Below are 19,352 nucleotides of genomic sequence, written 5' to 3' on the forward strand. Positions count from 1 at the left end.
GAAAGAACTGTGGAAGCAGAAACACAGAAGAAAAACAACTGCTTGATCATATGGGTTGATGGGGATATGATTGGGGATGTAGACTAAACAATCACCCTAGTGCAAATATCAATAATATGGAAATAGGTCTTGATCAATGGCACATATAAAACCCAGTGGAATTGCGTGTCAGCTATGGGGGGGGGGGAGGTGGAAAGAGGGGAGGGAAAGAACATGAATCATGTAACCATGGAAAAATTTTCTTAATCAATAAAAAAATTAAAAAAAAGAAAGTTCTATGTGACAAATCAGAAAGGACACATTGACTGAAGTATTATAATTATTCTGGACTGCCTCTTTCTTTACTGCCTAATGAGAAGAATTCATGTTCAATTCTATTGGATTCAGTGTGCATTTACTAAGCACCTACTGTGTGCAAGTACCTTTGCAAGATCTTGGGAATACAAGGAAAAAACAAAAACAATCCACTACTAAAAGGAACCTACACTCCATTTACATGCTCTCTATTAACTCCAAGATCATACATTAATGTAAAATAATTTCACCAATGGACCACTCACCAAACAGTCATTGAGTACCCTAAGAATCAATTCATTCTCTTAACTACAGAGGACTGACAGTGAAGTGTGCTCCTCTTTTCTCAGAGGAGTGGTACCAAGGCATGTATACTGAGGCCAATGCATAGATATGTTTTGCACTGGGGTGTGGAGGGGTAGAAATGGAAGAATAGGCTCCAACTGCTGAAAATGATCAAGAATGTTGTGTTTCATTTTTCTTTGGGGGAAAAATATGTATTTTTAAAAATGACAAATAATTCCTTCCTCTAGGAGCATGCAAGTTCCTAAAACAAAGGGAAGGTGCTTTAAAGAGGACAGAACCTACCACAAACTTTCTGTGGAAAAGCACTCAAAGACACCAAAGTGATCTGCCATCTCAGGGAGGGGGGAAGAGAAGAAAGGAGGGAGGGAGGGAGAGAATTTGTCTCAAATGTGAGTAAAAAATGAAGGTTAAAAATAATTGTTTTTTTCATGTACTTGAGGAAAAAATAAAATATTATTTTTTAAAAAGAAAGAAAAGCATTCAAAGAACCTAGAATGACTTGACTGCCAAACTTGCAATGTATTATGCATCTTAAGTACTGTTGTTAAATTCGTCAGATTTTTAAAATATTTCGATTATTTAAAGCACAGTTTAAATTATTCCTACTCTAGCTAGATTTCAAAGAGAAACATAAAAATACCTTTCAATACATCTTTTGATACAGTGACAAAGGGAATGATATTTACTTACAGAATCATCAATATGTAGGCTGCTAGAAGACAGTGACTCTTCCCTCCACCTTCATCCTCCTCACTTCTCCTCTTAGCATCCCTGGCTTCCTTTAAGCCTCAGCTCATGGGCCATGTCCTCTAGGAAGCCTTCCCTAATTGCCCCTAGGTGTGAGAATCCTCTTCCATCACAAATGATATTGTATATTTCCAATCTACAAACACGTTGGCTCTCCCAAAAGAATGTAAGTTCTTTGAGGACAGAGCCTGTCATTTCCTTCTAATCTTCATCTCTCTAGCACCTGCTACTGGGTCTATCTATCATGGAGGAAACTCTTAATCAAGGTTGGCTAAATTGAATAGGAACAAATAAAGAGAGCTAAAAATTCAGTGGGAAGCAATCAGGCAATGAAGGAACCATCCTGGAACCTATGGATTCCCTAATCCAAGGGTTCCTGCCCTCACGCATATGAATTTATCAGTTATGGTTTTTTTTTAATATTTTGAGAACTTCATCCCAATATAGTTGTTTTTCTTTGTAACACTATATATTTCATTTGATAATTTTTAAGCACATGATACTGAGTCTAGAGGTCCATAGGTTTCAGCCAATTTCCCAAGGTGTCCAGGACACCAGAAAGGCTGAAAACTCCTAGTCTAAGCACATTCTATTTTGTAACCCAACTGGCTACTCTTTGACCCCTCATTCATGTCTAGTCCTCTCCCATTCCTAGGCCTCTGTTTGCCCCATCTCCCAAGCCTCACACATAAGATGTCCAGGAAATCCCACTGATTGATGGCCTGTCTGCCAAGGGCCTAATTCCTGTAGCTAGCACACTACTGATATACCAACATTTCCTATCATTCTCATTTTTGAACAGGCACTGTGTCCAACTGCCTTCTCTCACCCAGTGAGGATTTGGTTTGCATGAAGACTCAGTGTGCCTTCTACCTGCAAAGGGGAAGAAGGGGTTCGTTAAGGGTGGAGCTATATGCAAATCTTGACTCCATGGACAATCAAGTCAGGCCTAGTTACTGGGAGCAGGAGAGATCATGTGAAGTCAGAGGTATGCTGTCCTCTGCTCAAAAACATCTCCCCCCCCCGCCATGTTCAACTGACTGGCAGAACAGGCCAATGAGCTTGGAGGCAGGAGACCTTGGTTCTAGTTCTGGTTCTGCCATGTCATTTTATGGCCTTTATTAAATAACTTTAACTTATTTATTTATATTGTTTTACTAAATAACTTTATTAAATAACTCTAACCTTCAAGATGAAAATGTAGGACAGTATGAGCATGTGATTAAGGCCTCAGGATTCCTATCTATGTTGTTGTTCTGTCATCTCTGGCATGTCCGACTCCTTGTAACCCCTTTTGGGGTTTTCTTGGTAAAGATATTGGAATGATTTTGCCATTCCCTTCTCTAACTCATTTTATAGATGAAGAAACTAAGGAAATAGGGTAAAGTGACTTGCCCAGGGTCACGCATTAAGTATATGAGGGCAGATTTGAACTCAAGAAAATAAGTCTTCCTGACTCCAGGTCTGGTGGACCCTCCCCTGTGCCACCTAGCTGCCCCTATTCCTGTCTATAAAATGAAAGAATTACAGTTAGAGTAGTAGTTCTCAACTTCTGTGATCTGAGGACCCCCAAAGAGATTTTTTTCCATGTTCTAGCTAGTTATATTTACTAAAGTTTTGACTTCACAGACCATCTGAGAGGGGCTCCCAGATTACACTTTTAAAAGAATATTTTCTTTTCCCACTTACATGTAGTGACAATTTTCAACGATATATTTTCCAAAAATTGTTAAGATCCAAATAATCTCCCTCTCTTCCTTCCCTCCCCGACGTGGTAAGTAATTAAATCTGGGTTATACATGTATGGTCATGCAAAACCTATTTCCATATTGGTCCCAGACTCTATACTCTGAGAACCTCTGGATAAGAGAATTTCCAAGGGGCTCTTTTGCCAAGTCTGTCTCTGAAGAAGCAGCTACTCTCCCTGTGAGAGTTCAAATTTGTTCTCACCTTCAAGCCCATGGCTTTGATCCAATATGTAACTGAGATCAGCCTCAGTGGTCAGACTGAGTCAGAATGGGGAATAGGGAAAGAAGGGGCAGATATGAAGCAAGGGCTCTTTCCAGATGTGATGAGATCATGGGATCTCAGCCTAAGGTGGAGTGTGAGGGCTGACAGAATAGCAGATGAGGAAGAGGGAGGTGGGGAAGATGCAGAAGGACCTAGCCAAAGTTGCCAATCTGTAGTCGTTGCTGACTTTGCCTTTGGGGACCAGAGGATCCTAGATCTGGCCCCAGAAGGGACCTTCGAGACCAAGTAGTGCAACCTGCTCATCTTACAGAGGAAGAAAATGAGACCCAGGGAATTGAAATGACTTACCCAAGGTCACACACAGGATCAGGGTTCTAGGGCTGGAAGAGACCTTAAAGGTCACCTAGTCCAACCCCCTCATTTTGCATATGGGGAAACTGAGGCCAAGGGAGGTCAAGTAATCTAACCAAAGTCACCGAAAAAAGTAAAATCCAGAAGTAGTATTTGAATCCAGGCCCTCTGCCAATGCCAGGGAGAGATATCAGGTCTAACTTGGAAAGGAAGGGTAGGGGAAGGGGGGAAAGGAGGAAGAGAGATAAATCAGACTCTGAAAATGAAAAATCTGATGACCTCATGCATAATGACCTTATGCAAAGTGAGATAGGCAGAAGCAGGAAAACAATTTGGATGGGAACCACAATAATGTAAAAACAGGAAAGCCCTTATCAGTACATTGACCTACACAGGCAATGTAGAAATTTCTTTCTTTCCAAGCACAAGAGGTACATATTTCTTTGTTACCTGAAAAGGATTTTATTGTCCAGGGTGAGGGAATTCTCTGGAATATGTCAGTAATGGCTTAAAAAGAGGGTTAATAAAAAATTCTTTAAACTCTTACCTTCTGTATTTGTATTGATAATAAGTATTGGTTCCAAGGCAAAAGAGTAGTAAGGGCTAGGAAATTGGGGGGTAAAGTGACTCGCCCACGGTCATACAGCTAGGCAGTGTCTGAGACCAAACTTGAACTCAGGACCTCCCATCTCCAGGCCTGGCTCTCTATTCACTTAGCTACCTACCTGACCCTTAAAGGTTTTTTTAAACCCTCATCGTCCATCTTGGAGTCAATACTGTGTATTGGCTCCAAGACAGAAGAATGGTAAGGGCTAGGCAATGGGGGTCAAGTGACTTGCCCAGGGTCACACAGCTAGGAAGTGTCTGAGGCCAGACTTGAACCTAAGACCTCCCGTCTCTAGTCCTGGCTCTCAATCCACTGAGCTACCCAGCTGCCCTCCCCCCTTAATGTTTTAAAGAGGGTCAAATCACTATTCTCAAATAACTCTTCTTCCTGTGGTTCTCTGTATCTCCTTGGTCTTTTGGTTTCTTTCAAGGGTCCACTAGAAGCTATTCCATAAATACTGGAGGCCTCATACATAGATCATAGGAATTGGGAACAAACAGGGAAGCAATCTCTCATGAGTTGTAGTTCATCTTAGCACTTTGCTAAGTATTCCCAAACCTGCCCTAAATGATATTTGTACCCAAGGTTGTGCTGGAGCCAGCTCAAACAGGTTCATGATAGCTGCTGATTAAATTTTCACCTTGAGTATTTACCCCTCAGAAACCAGCAAATGCTACAAATTCAAGGCCTAATTTACTGTTTCGTTGATGGTCTACATTTAAGAAAACAGCAGAGAAAATGTTAAGAATGTAAATTAAACTTAAAAGTAAATTAGAGCTGGTTGTTAAATATTTACCAACACTGCTACTTGTACCTAGCTCTTTCTCTTTCTGTTAAGATTCCTCCCTCTCATGATCGGTGGGGAAAAGGGAAGTGATTTCTATTAGCATTTGAGGTTTAAGCCTGCATGGCATACAAATATATTCATCTCAAAAAAAATCATTGCTCTGTAATTACGGTGGCCAAGCTCAGCTGCAGAGATGAGTGGAATAAATGGCTCCTTTTGTTGGAGACTCCAGGTATGGATCTCAGCATTCCCTGTCAGAGGCAATAACAGTGTGGAGCAGTAAAGGGAAGGATCACTGGACTGGGGTGAAGGGCTGGGGGAAGAGCAGAGTATATCTGGAAATGACTGTCATTTGCATATGCTTTTTAAAGGCATTGTTAAATTTTTAAAAATAAGGAAATTGATGAATTTGAATGTAAAAGTTACCTCGATGGCTTCACTCTCTTTCTTAATTCGTCTTCCCTTTTCAATAACATAGACAATGCTTTCATTTACTTCTTTGTCAGCTCGGTGTCTAAGCCAGTCTTCATATCCCTGGATGCAAAAATAAATAAATAAACCAACTCCCCAATCAGTCTCAGAGAATGAAGCATAGATAGCAAATTCAAGCAGCCCCTTGAAAAATGAATCATCAAGTTCTCTGGTCACACTTTAGGCATCACCCTCCCAGGGAATCCTGTCACCCAGGAACAGTCCCAAGATCCAAGACACTAGATAACACAAAGCAGACAGACAGTCCGGTTGGCCCTGGTGGAAATGGCTTAATTGTTTTTAAATGGTCTGTATTACCAAGATAAGTGGAAACGCATTGGAAACCCAGGCATCTAAGTGAAACGTGCAGAAGAATGTGATGTAGCTATCAAAAATGACAAGTGACTATGCCAGCCTGATTGATGAAACTGTGTATATGGAGAGGGAAAAATGTGAAATGAAAAACGTGAAACACAAAGGAACACGTGTATAGCATGGCACAGTAGAGAAAGGACCAGGCTTGGAGCCAGGAAGACCTAAGTTCGAAACCCACTTATGATATTAATTATCTATGGGATCATGGGTAAGGGACTTGAACACTGGAAGCTTCTAGTAACCCTTTGAGTTATCTGCTAAATTAAAGGGGAGGGGCAACCTCAATTGGTGGCATGAGTTCTTAAACCAGAAGCTGAAATCATAAAACACTGACCTATTAACTTATGCTAACAAAACGCTTTAGAAACACTACTAATAATCATTTAGTGCCACTTGTAACACAAATGCAAAATCCCCATTTTAGAGATGGGGAAAGTGAGCAAGGAGAAGGAAAAATAACCTGATGTGCTTAGAATCCCCACGGCTAATCAATGGCAAAATGGGAGTCAGGTCCAGTCCCCGATAATCCAAGCCTTGTTGTCCTTTTAATGGAACAGGCTTGGGTTTCAATGTGTTTGAGGCCCTTTTTGACCTGAAGGCCAGATTCTATGATCTAAGACCACAGATTTTGAGCTGAAAGAAATCTCAGATTTATTTTTCCTTTCCAGCCATAGGATTTTAGAGCTATAGTTAGAAGATGCCTCAGTAACCATCTATAGTTCAATCTCTCACTTTACAGATAAGGAAACTGAGACTCAGGTTAAGTTAACTGCCTTCATTCATTTTTGCCAACAAAGAGTAACCAGGAAAGTGCTTAATTTTGCTTTTTGTCTTTTATCTGAGATTGACTGAAGGAAGAAGAGGGTTCACAGGTGTACTTGCTATCTGGAGCTACTGGCTTCCCTCTCTTCCTGGCTTTCCCTCTGCAACTATCTCTGCTCCCTTTCAAAGAGAGTTACTTGAAAAATGGCCTGAGGAAGGTGAACTCTGTGAATCTGAGATACCCGCCCTAGTCCAGGAGACCAGATAATGACAAATGCCTCTGTGCTTTGGACAGAAAGGCAGGAGACTATTAGGGCAGCATGTTACATACATGGTTATACTCCATTGGTTGGGGTTTTTTTTGTTTTTCATTTCATTTCTTAATTGCTTTTCTTAATTATAAATGAGGAGTGAGGAGGGCAAGGGGAGTTGGGGATAAAGAATAGATCTCGAAATGAATGATTTTTTAAAGGTATCCAATAAAACTTATTAAAAAGAAAATTTTCTAAGTCATCCCTCTCTCTCCCTCCCCACCCCTTTTTCCTTTCCTGTGGGCTATATTTAATCTCTTCCTCTTCTTTTTGGCAATTCCAGATGATGGCTCCAGAGGGTCTTTCCATGGGCAGAGATGTCCACAAAGTGACAAGGGGACGAATGTTAATTGAGAGAAGATGAATCAGGAATGGCTTTTGAACACTACACAAGGCTATTCCTGGAAGTAGCAATTGTGTGATGTTTAAGAAAATAATCTTTCCAGCTCCAGGAGGGTGGGGAGGAGGTCAGAAGTGTGGGTGGGGGACCATTCTCAAGGTCTTTATTTAGCAGCTGAGAACTTCACAAAATATTCTTGCCATTCCTGATGGGCAAGAGGACAAACAATCCCAAGAGAAAAGAAAGGAAACCGTGTTGCCCTCTGCTACTCAACAGAGCCCAGAATAGCAGGTTTCTTTGGGTCCCTTTTTTAAGTGTCTCAATAAATCATTGTCGAAACATATATTTTTTAATAAGCCAAGTACCAGGAACTGTCAAGGTATATTTGAAGGATTTCAAGTCCACTCGCTCTTCCAATCCCCCACAGTCTACATTCAGTTTGCAAAAGTCATTCCCGGAGGCAGCAAAGCTTACCCCCGCTCCCACCCCGCCGGCCCAGCAACAGGAGTACTTGAAGGCCAGATATCATCACCACAGTCCGTAGCAAGCCCTCGATGAAGGATATGAAGAATACAAATAATAGCTGACAGCGGCTGGACCCCAGGGAAAACTCCAGGCAGGACACAGATGGGAGTCGTTCAGGATAAGCAACCATGGACTGATGGCAATCTGGATCATTGGGAGGGATGCCTACACACTAGGGCCATAGCAAATCTCATGGAATATTTTGAGTAATCACTGATTTCTATACAGGTTGGTGATATGCTGGACAGACATTATGACACCAATTTTTCAAAACAGCCCTGGAAGCGAATGGTTTTTAAAAAAATGTTTTTGGTTTTTATCCAAATCTGTGATTTCATCCGTTTAATTTCCACATTGCGTGCCAGTGTAGAAATGCCTACCTACCACCAATGCAGATGAGGTATGTCAATGATAATTTGAAATCCTGGAGAGCTGCCTGAGATATCAAGAGATTAGAGACTTTCCCAGGGTCACACAATCACTATATACCTAAGGCAAGACTTCAATTAAAACCTTTGAGATTCCTAGGCCAGCCTTTGGTTCTGCTATAACACAGCTCTTCTCTAAACAAGTACTACTGACATTATTACCCCACTTTACAGATGAGGAAATTTGATGGTGAGAAGTGACTTGTGCAGGATCACATGGCTACAAGTGTCTGAGGTAGGATTTGAACCCAAGCCGCTCCTGTCTCCCAAGTTCAGGATACTATTCATTATGTGCCTTTCTAGGCCTACCAACACTCCAGAAGGACCCATACCCATTCAATCCCCTGCCTCATTCATGACTAAAGATGACAGGAGGGAATATAATTGAATACTTTCTTCTTTGGGAATAAGGAGGCAGGATGAGGTTGGGGAAACAGGGCCTAAGGTTTGGAGATAGGACCTAAGGTCAGGGTAGCTAGGTGTCACAGTGGATAGAGTGCTGGGCCTGGAGTCATCTTCCTGAGTTCAAATCCAGTCTCAGACCCTTACTGGCTGTGTAACCCTGAGTAAGTCACTTTACCTATTTGCCTCAGTTTCCTAACCTGTAAAATGATCTGGAGAAGGAAATGACAAACCCCTCTAGTAACTTTGCCAAGAAAACTCAAATGTAGCCATGAAGAGTCAGACATGACTGAAATGAATGAACAACAAAAAAGACCCAAGTTCCAGTTCCAAATCTGCTATGTCCTATGCATATGATCCTGAAAAAAGCCTCAACTTCTCTAATGCTCTAAGTTTACAGATGGAGTGCCATGGTGGTCATTCAAACTGCATCAGTGAAGGCAGCTTTCACACTGGAAGTTCTCCACACTGAAGCAATCACAGGTTCAGATAAAAAAAATTAAAGGAAACCTGGAATGAGATGGAAGATAATGTACTCCCCATTGCAGTTCATTCTGGAGCTTTGGTTCAATATTCAATAAAGCTACACTGGAAACCACAAGAGAAGAGCAGAGAACTCAGATCAGTGGGTATACATTCAGCTCATAAAGCTGCGATAATCTGGGCTAGGATTTGGAGCCAAGTCAGCTATACATAAGCTGAAGTACAAGGCAAACCCCAAACAGGTGACCCCACCCTCTCCCGCAGAGAAATTCTGAGGAGGCACAAGAGAGGTGCAACAAGTTATTCATATGAAGAAGTGTTTGTTACCTGTTTTATGGCAGTGACAGTTATCACGAAGAAAAGCGGGAGTCCACTGGTGATTGGGCTGGTTGGTGTATCTACCGTGACCTAAGAACAGAGAGAAATGCAATAAATAATAACAAAAAATTAAAGAGAACAAAGCATAATAAAATAAGATGAGCCCTCAATGGAGAGTCATGAGTCCAAGGTTTGAATTCTGACTTTGCGACTATTCCCATGATCTCAGGTAGGTCAATTAAAGTCAGTCAACAAACATTTAGGAAGCATCCACTATGTGCTAGGCTCTGTGTTAAGTGCTAGGGACAGAAAGGCAAAACCCCAAGCCCTAGCCTAAAGGATTTCACATGCTAATTGAGGAATAACACATACTACTTACCCTCACTAGGCCTCAGTTTCCACATCTATAAAATGAGGGGAGACTAATGGCTTCTAAAATCCCTTCTCACTCTGAAGCTATGATCCTATGGTCCTCACTTTTATAAGCAGCCACCACAGCTTCTGCTCCAGTAAGAACCACATAGCTCCCCCAGTTAGCTTTCGGGGACCAGAGCAGAGACCGATTTTTATTAAAACCAAACCCATTAGTTATAACAGAACCAAATTGAGCAGCCCACTAGCAATCCTGAGCCGAGTACAGTCAATGAGCCCTCTGCCTTATGATTACAGTGAGCTGCCCTCATATATCAGGAGGCTGTGGACAAGATAGTGAGCTGTGCCACTGGCTGCAAGGATAATGAGTCTTGCTCCCCAGCCTCTTGAAGATTAGTCATGCTTGGGAGGTCACTTGGAGATGGCAAAACCTTAACTAGTTGGAACCTTGGGAATGCATGAAAGACTACCGAATATTGCTGTGTTACCTACTGTATCAAAACACCAGAACACTAAGAATGGACCAGAATACTGAGAAGAGGTCAATTTCTTTCACAGAATATGAAATGTCGGCTAAAGCACTGGACTCAAACCCAGAAAGACAGGGTTTCAAATTCCAACCAGGTTATATGTCAGCTCTATGACTTTAGGCAAGTCCCTTTGCATCTCTCTGCCTCAGTTTCCTTCTCTATAAAGTTAAGGGGTTTGCTCTGTGTTTCTGACTTTGTATTTGTCCCTTTATGAAATCGTAGGTATCCCCTCTCCACAAATCTATACACACAGCCATTTCTCTGCAGTTGCCCCACTACTTGAGGGTAGGAGACAGCATCTCTGGCTGCTTCCTAAGCATGTTATCTGAGATGCTAACTGATGAAGCCTATGTCCTTAACCTTCCAGGAAAGTCCAGATGCCAAGAAAAATGAGAATCAACCCATTTGCCCAAAGTGAATGTAAATATCCCCTCATGGGATCTGAAGAGGCCATAATCCCAGCAAATAAAAAGGGTTCACCACTGTGGACAGAATTTTCAGAATCCTTCTTTGAAATTAAGTGCCTTTGGTTGGATGTAAGGAAAAGAGTCTTAACATGGCCTTTAGGGGCCATGACTTAGGGTAAGAGAGCTCTAATAATGTTCACTATTGTAGGCTTGAACAACCCCAAGATTGATCAAAGAACCCTCAAGAAACACACAAAATGTGGATATATATATACGTGACCAATAGTCCACTGACCACAATGGTCATATTAATGTAGGGGGGAAAAATTTCTGACATGCAGCTCTTGTGTATACTAGCTTTCAAATCTAGAAGGATTTATTTTGAAACAATCCAGGCACTTTTTGAAATGACATATTACATCTAACCATTGACTTTAATAATTGATGAAGACCTCAATATCTATAACCGAAGACAGTGGGCCCTTGGATGGGGTAAAGAAAGGTGAAAATAACTATGTAAACCAATGTCAATTCCCTAAGGGACAGAGATATGAAATTCTACCTCTTTAAAAAACTACTCTATGAGGTACAAAATGACTTCAATATGTATGCGAGGCAGGTAGGTGGTGCTGAAATGGATAGAGCACTGGGTCTGGAATCAGAAAGACAAGAGTTCAAATGAGACCTCAGACTGGTCAAGAAACTTAACCTCTGTATGTTATAAAGATTAAAAATGATAAAGGCTGAAATAAATATATATATTAGTATTTTAATTAAAGCCATGCTGATAGATAAAGTTATTAGACCACGAGCTTGTAAGAATTCAAAACTGCCGCCCTCGCCATTATTGTTACCTCCCCTCTCTTCCTGAGTCTGCTGGCCAAGAGGGCCACTCCCTCCTAACCCAGGAGATTTAAACTGTTCTCTGCGTGGAGACGTAGGCGTCCCCAAGCCCAAAGAACCGGAAATGGAAACCCGTTGGACCATGGGAAATGTAGTTTGATAATTTCCACGTGTCCATAGAAAATACATATATATACTTAAAGATGGCATCTTCCAAATTTCATTCTTACAATGTCTCAGTTCCTTCATGTATAAAATGAAGAAGTTAAACTTAATGATCTCTAAGATCTCTCTAGTCTAGGATTGCCTATAAGAGAAATATGCAAATGACCACAAATTCTCTACTTCCTCTTACAAAAATAACGCATGGGCAGAGTGAAGATGGGAGAGTAAAGCAGAGAAGCTCAGAATCACCATGAGAATCCACTCCAACCAATATTAAAATAATGCCACAAAACAAATATAAGAGAAAAAGAACCAACGAGGAGGCAGTGAAACAACTTTCAAGAATTGAAAAACCCAAAAGGTAGGCAGAGAACATCTGGGGCCCTGGGGTGAGAGAAGAGCACAGTCAGCAGGAGGATATAGCAAGGAGTGAAGAGCAAGCCAAGAAAAAGCCACACACCCCCACCCCACATCTGCTGTGCCAGGTTTAAAACCTAAGCCCAAGACAACATTCAGATCCTGAGACCCTGCTTGGGCAAAATAGAGGTTCAACCAACCCATACCCCTTGAATTCTAAACTTGTGATGAAGACTGCCCAGGGCAGTCTGTGCTGAAGTGAGTTGATCTGTATGGGTCCAGAGCTAAGCCAGGAGTCCCAGTCTGGGCCTATTGTGAGGTCATCAATCCCAGTATAGGGTAGTTGGTAGACTCAAAGGGGGTCCATATCTTTTTGCCAAAAGCTCAGGATGGAGCTCCAGGATAAGGAAATCAACTATGTGACTGATTAGATCAAGTACACCTAAGCCTGAGGCTAGAATTTGAGCAGTATCTAACCTAATCAAGCTCAGACTGAGATCAAAAGCTTAAACCCAAGCCTGAGGAAAGTCTTCAAGCTATCAACATCTCAAGGGTTAAATGAATTAGCAGGCCCTCAGAGCCATCATACCATCTTGGAAGAACTGAAACTAGCAGAAATCCAGGAAAAAGGCTAAGGGTAGCAGCAAGAAAGGACTAAAGTTTAAAAGGGTACCCTAATGTCCCAGAAAACAGAGCATACCTATAAAAAAGGTAGGAAAAATGAGCAGACAACAAAAAAGCACCTAACTCTAAAGAATTTTATGGAGACAAAGAGCAAGGTACAGACACAGAAGGGGACAGTGAAAGCAAAGCATACACACACAAAGTTCAAAAGAAAAATATGGATTGGACACAGATTCTGGAAGAGCTCAAAAAAAACTTCAAAAAAACAATTAAGAGAGGCAGAGGAAAAGTGGGGAAGAGAAATGAAAGCAATGCAAGAAGAAATGGGCAAAATGAAAAGAGACCCAAAAGCTGACAGAGAAAAATCAGGCTGAATTTAGCAACTAGAAACTAATGATTTCATGAGAAATCAGGAAACAATAAAACAAAATCAAAAGAATGAAAAAAACAAAAAAAAAAAAGAAATATCTTATTGAAAAATAACTGATCTGGAAAATAGTTCCAGGAGAGACAATTTAAGAATTAATGGACTACTTGAAAGCCATGATCGAAAAAAATCTTAGACATCATAATACAAGAAATTATCAAAGAAAACTGCTCAGATATACTCAAACAAGAAAATAAAATTGAAATTGAAAGAATTCACAGATCACTTCCAGAAAGAAATCCTCAAATGACAACTTCCAAGAATATAATAGCTAAATTCAAGAGCCTCCAAGCCAAGGAATAAATATTAGAAGCAGCCAGAAAGAAATGATTCAAATACCATGGAGCTACAATCAGGTTCACACCAGACCTAGTGACTCTTCTACAATAAAGGATAGGAAGACATGGAATATATTCAGGAAGGCAAAAGATCTAGGTTTACAAACCAGAGTCACCTATCCAGCAAAAATGAGTATATTCTTTCAGGGGGAAAATGGACTTTCAATAAGATACAAGATTTCCAAGCATTCCTGAGGAATAAGTCAGACCTAAAAAAAAATTTGAAGTCCAAACACAATACCCAAGAGAAACCTAAAAAGGTAAATAAGAAAGAAAAAATTTAAGGGACTCATTAAAGTAAAATTGTTTGTATTTCTACATGGAAAAAGGATAACTATAATTCTCAAAAATTACTCTTAGTAGTAGAGCAAATAGAAGGAATATACTTAGAGGGTGGAGAAGTAAGCAGATTATGATGATATGATGTGTATGATGATGTATGATGATATTACGTATATGTAAATGTGATGATATGAAATGATGTATATGTATGATCTGATATGTATTTATATGATATGACATGTAAATTATATAACATAAAGAGGTGTGAAAAATCATTATGGGGAGGGGAGAATAAGGGTGGTAATGGGCAGTGCTTAAACTTTATTCTCATTGTAACTGACTCAGAGAGGGAAAAACAAATATACTCATTGGGGTATATAGAATTATATCTTACCCTATAAAGAAGTAGAAGGGGACTGTAAGGGGCAAAAAGGGGTTTTATTGGGTAAATATTAAAAGGTTGGTCACCAGGGAATTGAATAATTATCAATCCCTAATTAAGAATAACCTCAAGTCAAAATGACTTTTGTGGAAATGTATTTACAAAAGATAAGAGAGAGTGGAAGTAGAGAGATGAGAAGAGGGTAGAATAAGAGATTTGTATTCAAGTCTGGGTTTTACTCTGGCAGGGCTCCAGAGGCCTAGTCAGAGTCTAAAAGTCAACTAATAAAGGTTTTAGCCATAAGGGCTTCTCCCAATCAAGGGAGCCTCCCAGAGGTTAGTACCTCCTGGGAGGTTAAAGGAGTCAGCCTTCTTCACTCACCACTTGTAGTTCTAAGAGAGAGATTTAAGAACAGTCTCACCAAGGTCTCAGGGTCCCAGGTCCAGGTCACGAACCAGAAGAGCTCCTTCCGGTCCCTTTCATGACCCAGAAGAGAGAGCCCAGCTGACTGAGGTCTCTTTTTAAAGGGGCCTCTCTTGCGTCACTTCCTGTGGCCTCCTCTTAGTTTACACGTCCAATCACAAAAGACACTTTTCTTAGGACTGCCCACGAGGCAGTCAGTAAATTCTGATTTGTCACTCATTGTAACACACGTGGGTTTCAGACCACCCAAGTTGTGGGTTAAATGGAGATGTTTTCACCTTTGGTGATTAAATCTAAAGATAGGCAAGGCAGATTTAATCTCATTATCACAGGACTAAGACAAGGGAAGGGAGAGGTAACTGGAGGGAGAGGGAAGTTGTGGGGGGTGGATATAAAGCAAAACACTGATGAGGAGGAATGGAGTAAAAGGGAATAGAGCAGGATTTAAAGGGGATAATATGATGGAGGGCAATACACAGTAATCATAACACTGAATGTGAATGGGACAAACTCACCCATAAAACAGAAGTGGATAGCAGAGTGGATTAAAAACCAGAATCCTACAATATGCTGTTTACAAGAAACACATTTGAGGCAGGGTGACACACAAAGATTAAAGGTAAAAGACTGGAGCAGAATGCATTATGCAACATCTAAAGTAAAAAAAGCAGGAGTAGCAATCATGATATCAGACAAAGCTAAAGTAAAAATTGATCTGATTAAAAGAGATAAGAAAGGAAATTTCATCTTGCTAAAAGGTACTATAAACAATGAAGTAATAATATCAATACTAAACATTTATGCACCAAATGTTATAGCATCCAGATTTCTAAACTAAAGGAACTTAAGGAGGAAATAGATAATAAAACCATACTAGTGGGAAACCTCAACCTTCCCCTATAAGAACTAGACAAACTGAACCAAAAAATAAATAAGAAAGAAGTAAGGTAAGTGAATGAGATGTTAGAAAAATTAGAGTTAATAGATATCTGGAGAAAACTGAACAGGGATAAAAAGGAATATGCCTTAGGGGGCAGCTGGGTAGCTCAGTGGATTGAGAGCCAGGCCTAGAGACGGGAGGTCCTAGGTTCAAATCCGGCCTCAGCCACTTCCCAGCTGTGTGACCCTGGGCAGGTCACTTGACCCCCATTGCCCACCCTTACCAATCTTCCACCTATGAGACAATACACCGAATACAAGGGTTTAAAAAAATTATAAATAATAAGGTTCATGAAGAGGCAAATTTAAAATTAATTGGAAACTAAATAACCTAATTCTTCAGAACAGGTGGGTCAAAAAACAAATCATAGAAACAATTATTGATTTCATTTGAAGAGAATGATGATGAAGAGACAACTATCAAAATCTATAAAATACAGCCAAAGCAGTACTCAGGGGAAAATTTATATCCCCGAGTGCCTATATCAACAAAATAGAGGTCAATGAATTGGGCTTGCAACTTAAAAAAATTAGAAAAACAACAAATTAAAAAACTCCAGATAAAAACTAAATTAGAAATCCTAAAAATTAAAGGAGAAATTTTTTAAAAATGATTCATATCAGCAACAGGTCCAAAACTTTCTTTTACTGCTTTTAATTCTCAATAATGAAGGGAATGATAAATTGCTTGGAGTACCCAGACCCTTAAAATGGGTTCTCTACTTATCTGGTCCTTACCTGGACTAGGAAAATGATCAGGAAATAAAAATTTGCAATTCTTCGAAACTGTTCAAAAAGATTCTTTGGGAGAAAGTTCCAAATTGTGTACTGCAAGAAAAGGAGGAAGAAAAGGATTATTAACCAAAAGAAAGCTTTGTTAAATTCATAACACTAAAGACCAAAAATATCATGAAAAATTATATTTTAGTGAGTCCTTTTATTTCAAAACCATGTTATTCACAACTTAGACATCTATGAGGATTCACATTAAGAGCTATATAGGCATATGGATGCTTTAACTAGGGTGGAGGCAACTGGGGCTTTGTCCCAGAGAACAGCCATAATAACATCCCAGAGTGTGTTTCCTCACCCTCCCACCTTTATCCATCCCTAGCGGTGGCTATTCTTTAATCAGGATGTCCTGGTGTATGCTTCTTCTTTTCACAACTTATACCCCTTGCCCCAAACCCAAAAATTCTTTGCCATAATTCTGTATCAATTCAATTAAATGAGTTAAATGTTCTTTATTCATTAACAAATGCAAACATTTCAATATACAAAGAAGATACAGTGGGTCAAAGAAAAAGGAAGAGGATTTGTGTACAAATTACTATATTTTCAGAATCCCTTTTTGTGACAGCAAAGAACTAGAAACAAAGAATGTGTTAACAGTAAGCAATTGAATGAACAAATTACCATACATAAGTATGAATGTAATGGAATATGATTGCACCATAAGAAACAATGAACATGACACTCCGTACATCACTGTCTCATCCTCCATGTTTAGGCAAGTCTTGGGATAGTAAGAGTTATCTTGGGTATAAAAGGGGTACTTTCAGCATTGCATTTTTCTACATTCTTTGTTGGCACCTCATCAGTTTCTCAAAACCTTGATATCAGTGTTCTCCAAAGTGGTATCCTTGGCCCATGGTTGTTTTTTGCTTGTTTGTTTGTTTTTACACAGGGCATCCCAAAAGTCATAGTGCACTTAGTACCCAACATAATAAATATGGCAAAAGGCTTAATAGCTTAAAACGGCACTATGACTTTTGGGACACCCCACAGCCTCAACAATCACTTCTATTCAGCTGTCCTCCCTGCCACACCTGACTTCTCTTCAGAAGCTACACACACACACACACACACACACACACACACACACACACACACCCTCCAAATGTTCAGAGCACATCTCCATTCAGATGTTAGGATCATTCATGATACAGACCATAAGGTTAAGCCCAGGGAAATCCTCAGCCCATTCTGATGTAGCATCACCTAACCTTTCCAGTCTGAGTTTATTCTATTCTTCTCTATGCACTCTGCCCTCAGGGCAACCTGGACTATTTGCTATCTACCAAATATGCCCTGTACTTTCCCACCTCCATGCCTTTGGCCAAAGCTATTTCATATGCCTACAATCTTTTCCTTTCCCAATTTGGTCATTAAATTCTGAATTACATTTTAAAGCCCAATTCAAATGCCACCTTCTCCAAGAAACCTTCCCTAGTCCCTAGGTCAGTAACAGACTTCCCTCTCAGCCCCTGTCTGTGACTCCCTTTTGTGCCTTTCTGATGCATTTCCATAGCATTTGATGTTACAGCTATTTGTGTTGGTGCAGTATCTCACCTAGGCTACCACGTGCTACAATGGATTTAAAGTAAGAAAGGCCCAATGTGGCATCCTGCTTCATTCACATGTTAGCTGGGTAATCCATGACCTCTCAACTTCAGTTTCCTCATCTGTAAAATGGGGATAATACTAGCACCAACTTCACAGGATTGTTATCAAGAACAAATTAGATATTTGTAAAATGCTTTGCAAACCTTAAACATCTGTAAAAATGGTAGATATTATTAGACCATAAGTATCATAAAGACAGGATTGTCTTTTCTAAGATAATTCAGTATCTCCTCCTCCATCTAACAGTATTCTGCACACAGTAGGCACTTAAATGTTTGCTGATGAATAGATAGGTGAATACTTTAAGAGGTGCCCAGGAGCATAGAGAGAGTTCTATAATACCTACATTTCTCACTGTCAAAATATGTATGGGATCCATATATCATGACCCAGGCTAATATCTCTCTCCTCACTGATATATAGACTGCTAGAGCATGCTAAATTAGACTGGAAGGATTTGTGAGATCTTGGCTAGGAGGCACTCACTAGGAGGCAAAAGCTTAGCCAGGAATATTGACTTGGTCTATTCCAAAGACTACAAGGAGCTTTAAAAGCTCCACAAGCCTGGAGTTGGACAGAATTATCTGTGCATGTTCAAGTGCCAAAGAGGCAGGACAATGGACTGCACCATCCCTTCCAACTCTCTAGAAATAGAATAGTTGTTCAAATTCTAGAGCCACCAACTGGGCTCAACCCATGAAGAAAGGCTCCAAGGCCATTACTGAAATCTGCCTATATCCAAGCCAGCCTCAAAGAACTAGCCAATGAAGAAGTTACCTTTTTCAAATGCCTTGCTAACTAAAGACCAGCAACAAGAACAGAAGGCCGTGGTTATTAACCAAAAGGGCTGCAGTTACACTTGGATGGCCGTCACTTAAAACGGAAGCTGTACAACAGGAGAACATTCTAATTCAATTAGGTAAGTGGATTTGAAAACCAGAGGACAGATGGTGATGCAGTATATGGGCAATTACTGTTGATCTGGCCACGACGTGCTTGTGGGTAGCACATTAAAGACGACGCCAAGGGAACAACAAGGATCAGCACCTAATATGTGTGGTCAAGTAGATAGCATCCATAGTCACTTGGAAGCTGAACTGTTCCAGGCCACCCCACAACAGGACTGCCACAGTTGCTCAAGAGTCTGTTGTATACTTTTGCTATTCAGGTTGAATCCCAACAATATGGCAACATTTGAGCATTTGGCTGTTTGACCTTTGATTCTCAATGAAGTAGATTTTTACCTGGCCAAATATAAAGTTTTTGAATTCTCTCTGGCAGGTCCTGAGCATATCAAAAGGAGAGACTTTATTTTCTTGTTCCAGCCACCACATTGTACATAATCTTCTCTTCCAACCAAATTTTATTCGGTCGGTTTG

The 19,352-nt window shown here is 40.3% G+C and overlaps 1 protein-coding gene across 1 annotated transcript in view; it reads right to left on the reverse strand.

Moving 5' to 3' along the window:
- ATP11C (ATPase phospholipid transporting 11C) overlaps positions 1-19,352 on the reverse strand; it is a 136,971-nt gene that overhangs the window by 95,415 nt on the left and 22,204 nt on the right. Inside the window, exons 3-5 of the mRNA XM_044682702.1 lie at positions 16,306-16,395; positions 9,488-9,568; positions 5,490-5,597 (exon numbers count right to left, since the gene is read on the reverse strand). Of these exons, the coding sequence (XP_044538637.1) occupies positions 5,490-5,597; positions 9,488-9,568; positions 16,306-16,395 (279 nt within the window). The remainder of the gene's footprint in view (positions 1-5,489; positions 5,598-9,487; positions 9,569-16,305; positions 16,396-19,352) is intronic.

This window comes from Gracilinanus agilis, chromosome X (assembly GCF_016433145.1).
Source record: "Gracilinanus agilis isolate LMUSP501 chromosome X, AgileGrace, whole genome shotgun sequence".
NCBI lineage: Eukaryota > Metazoa > Chordata > Mammalia > Didelphimorphia > Didelphidae > Gracilinanus > Gracilinanus agilis.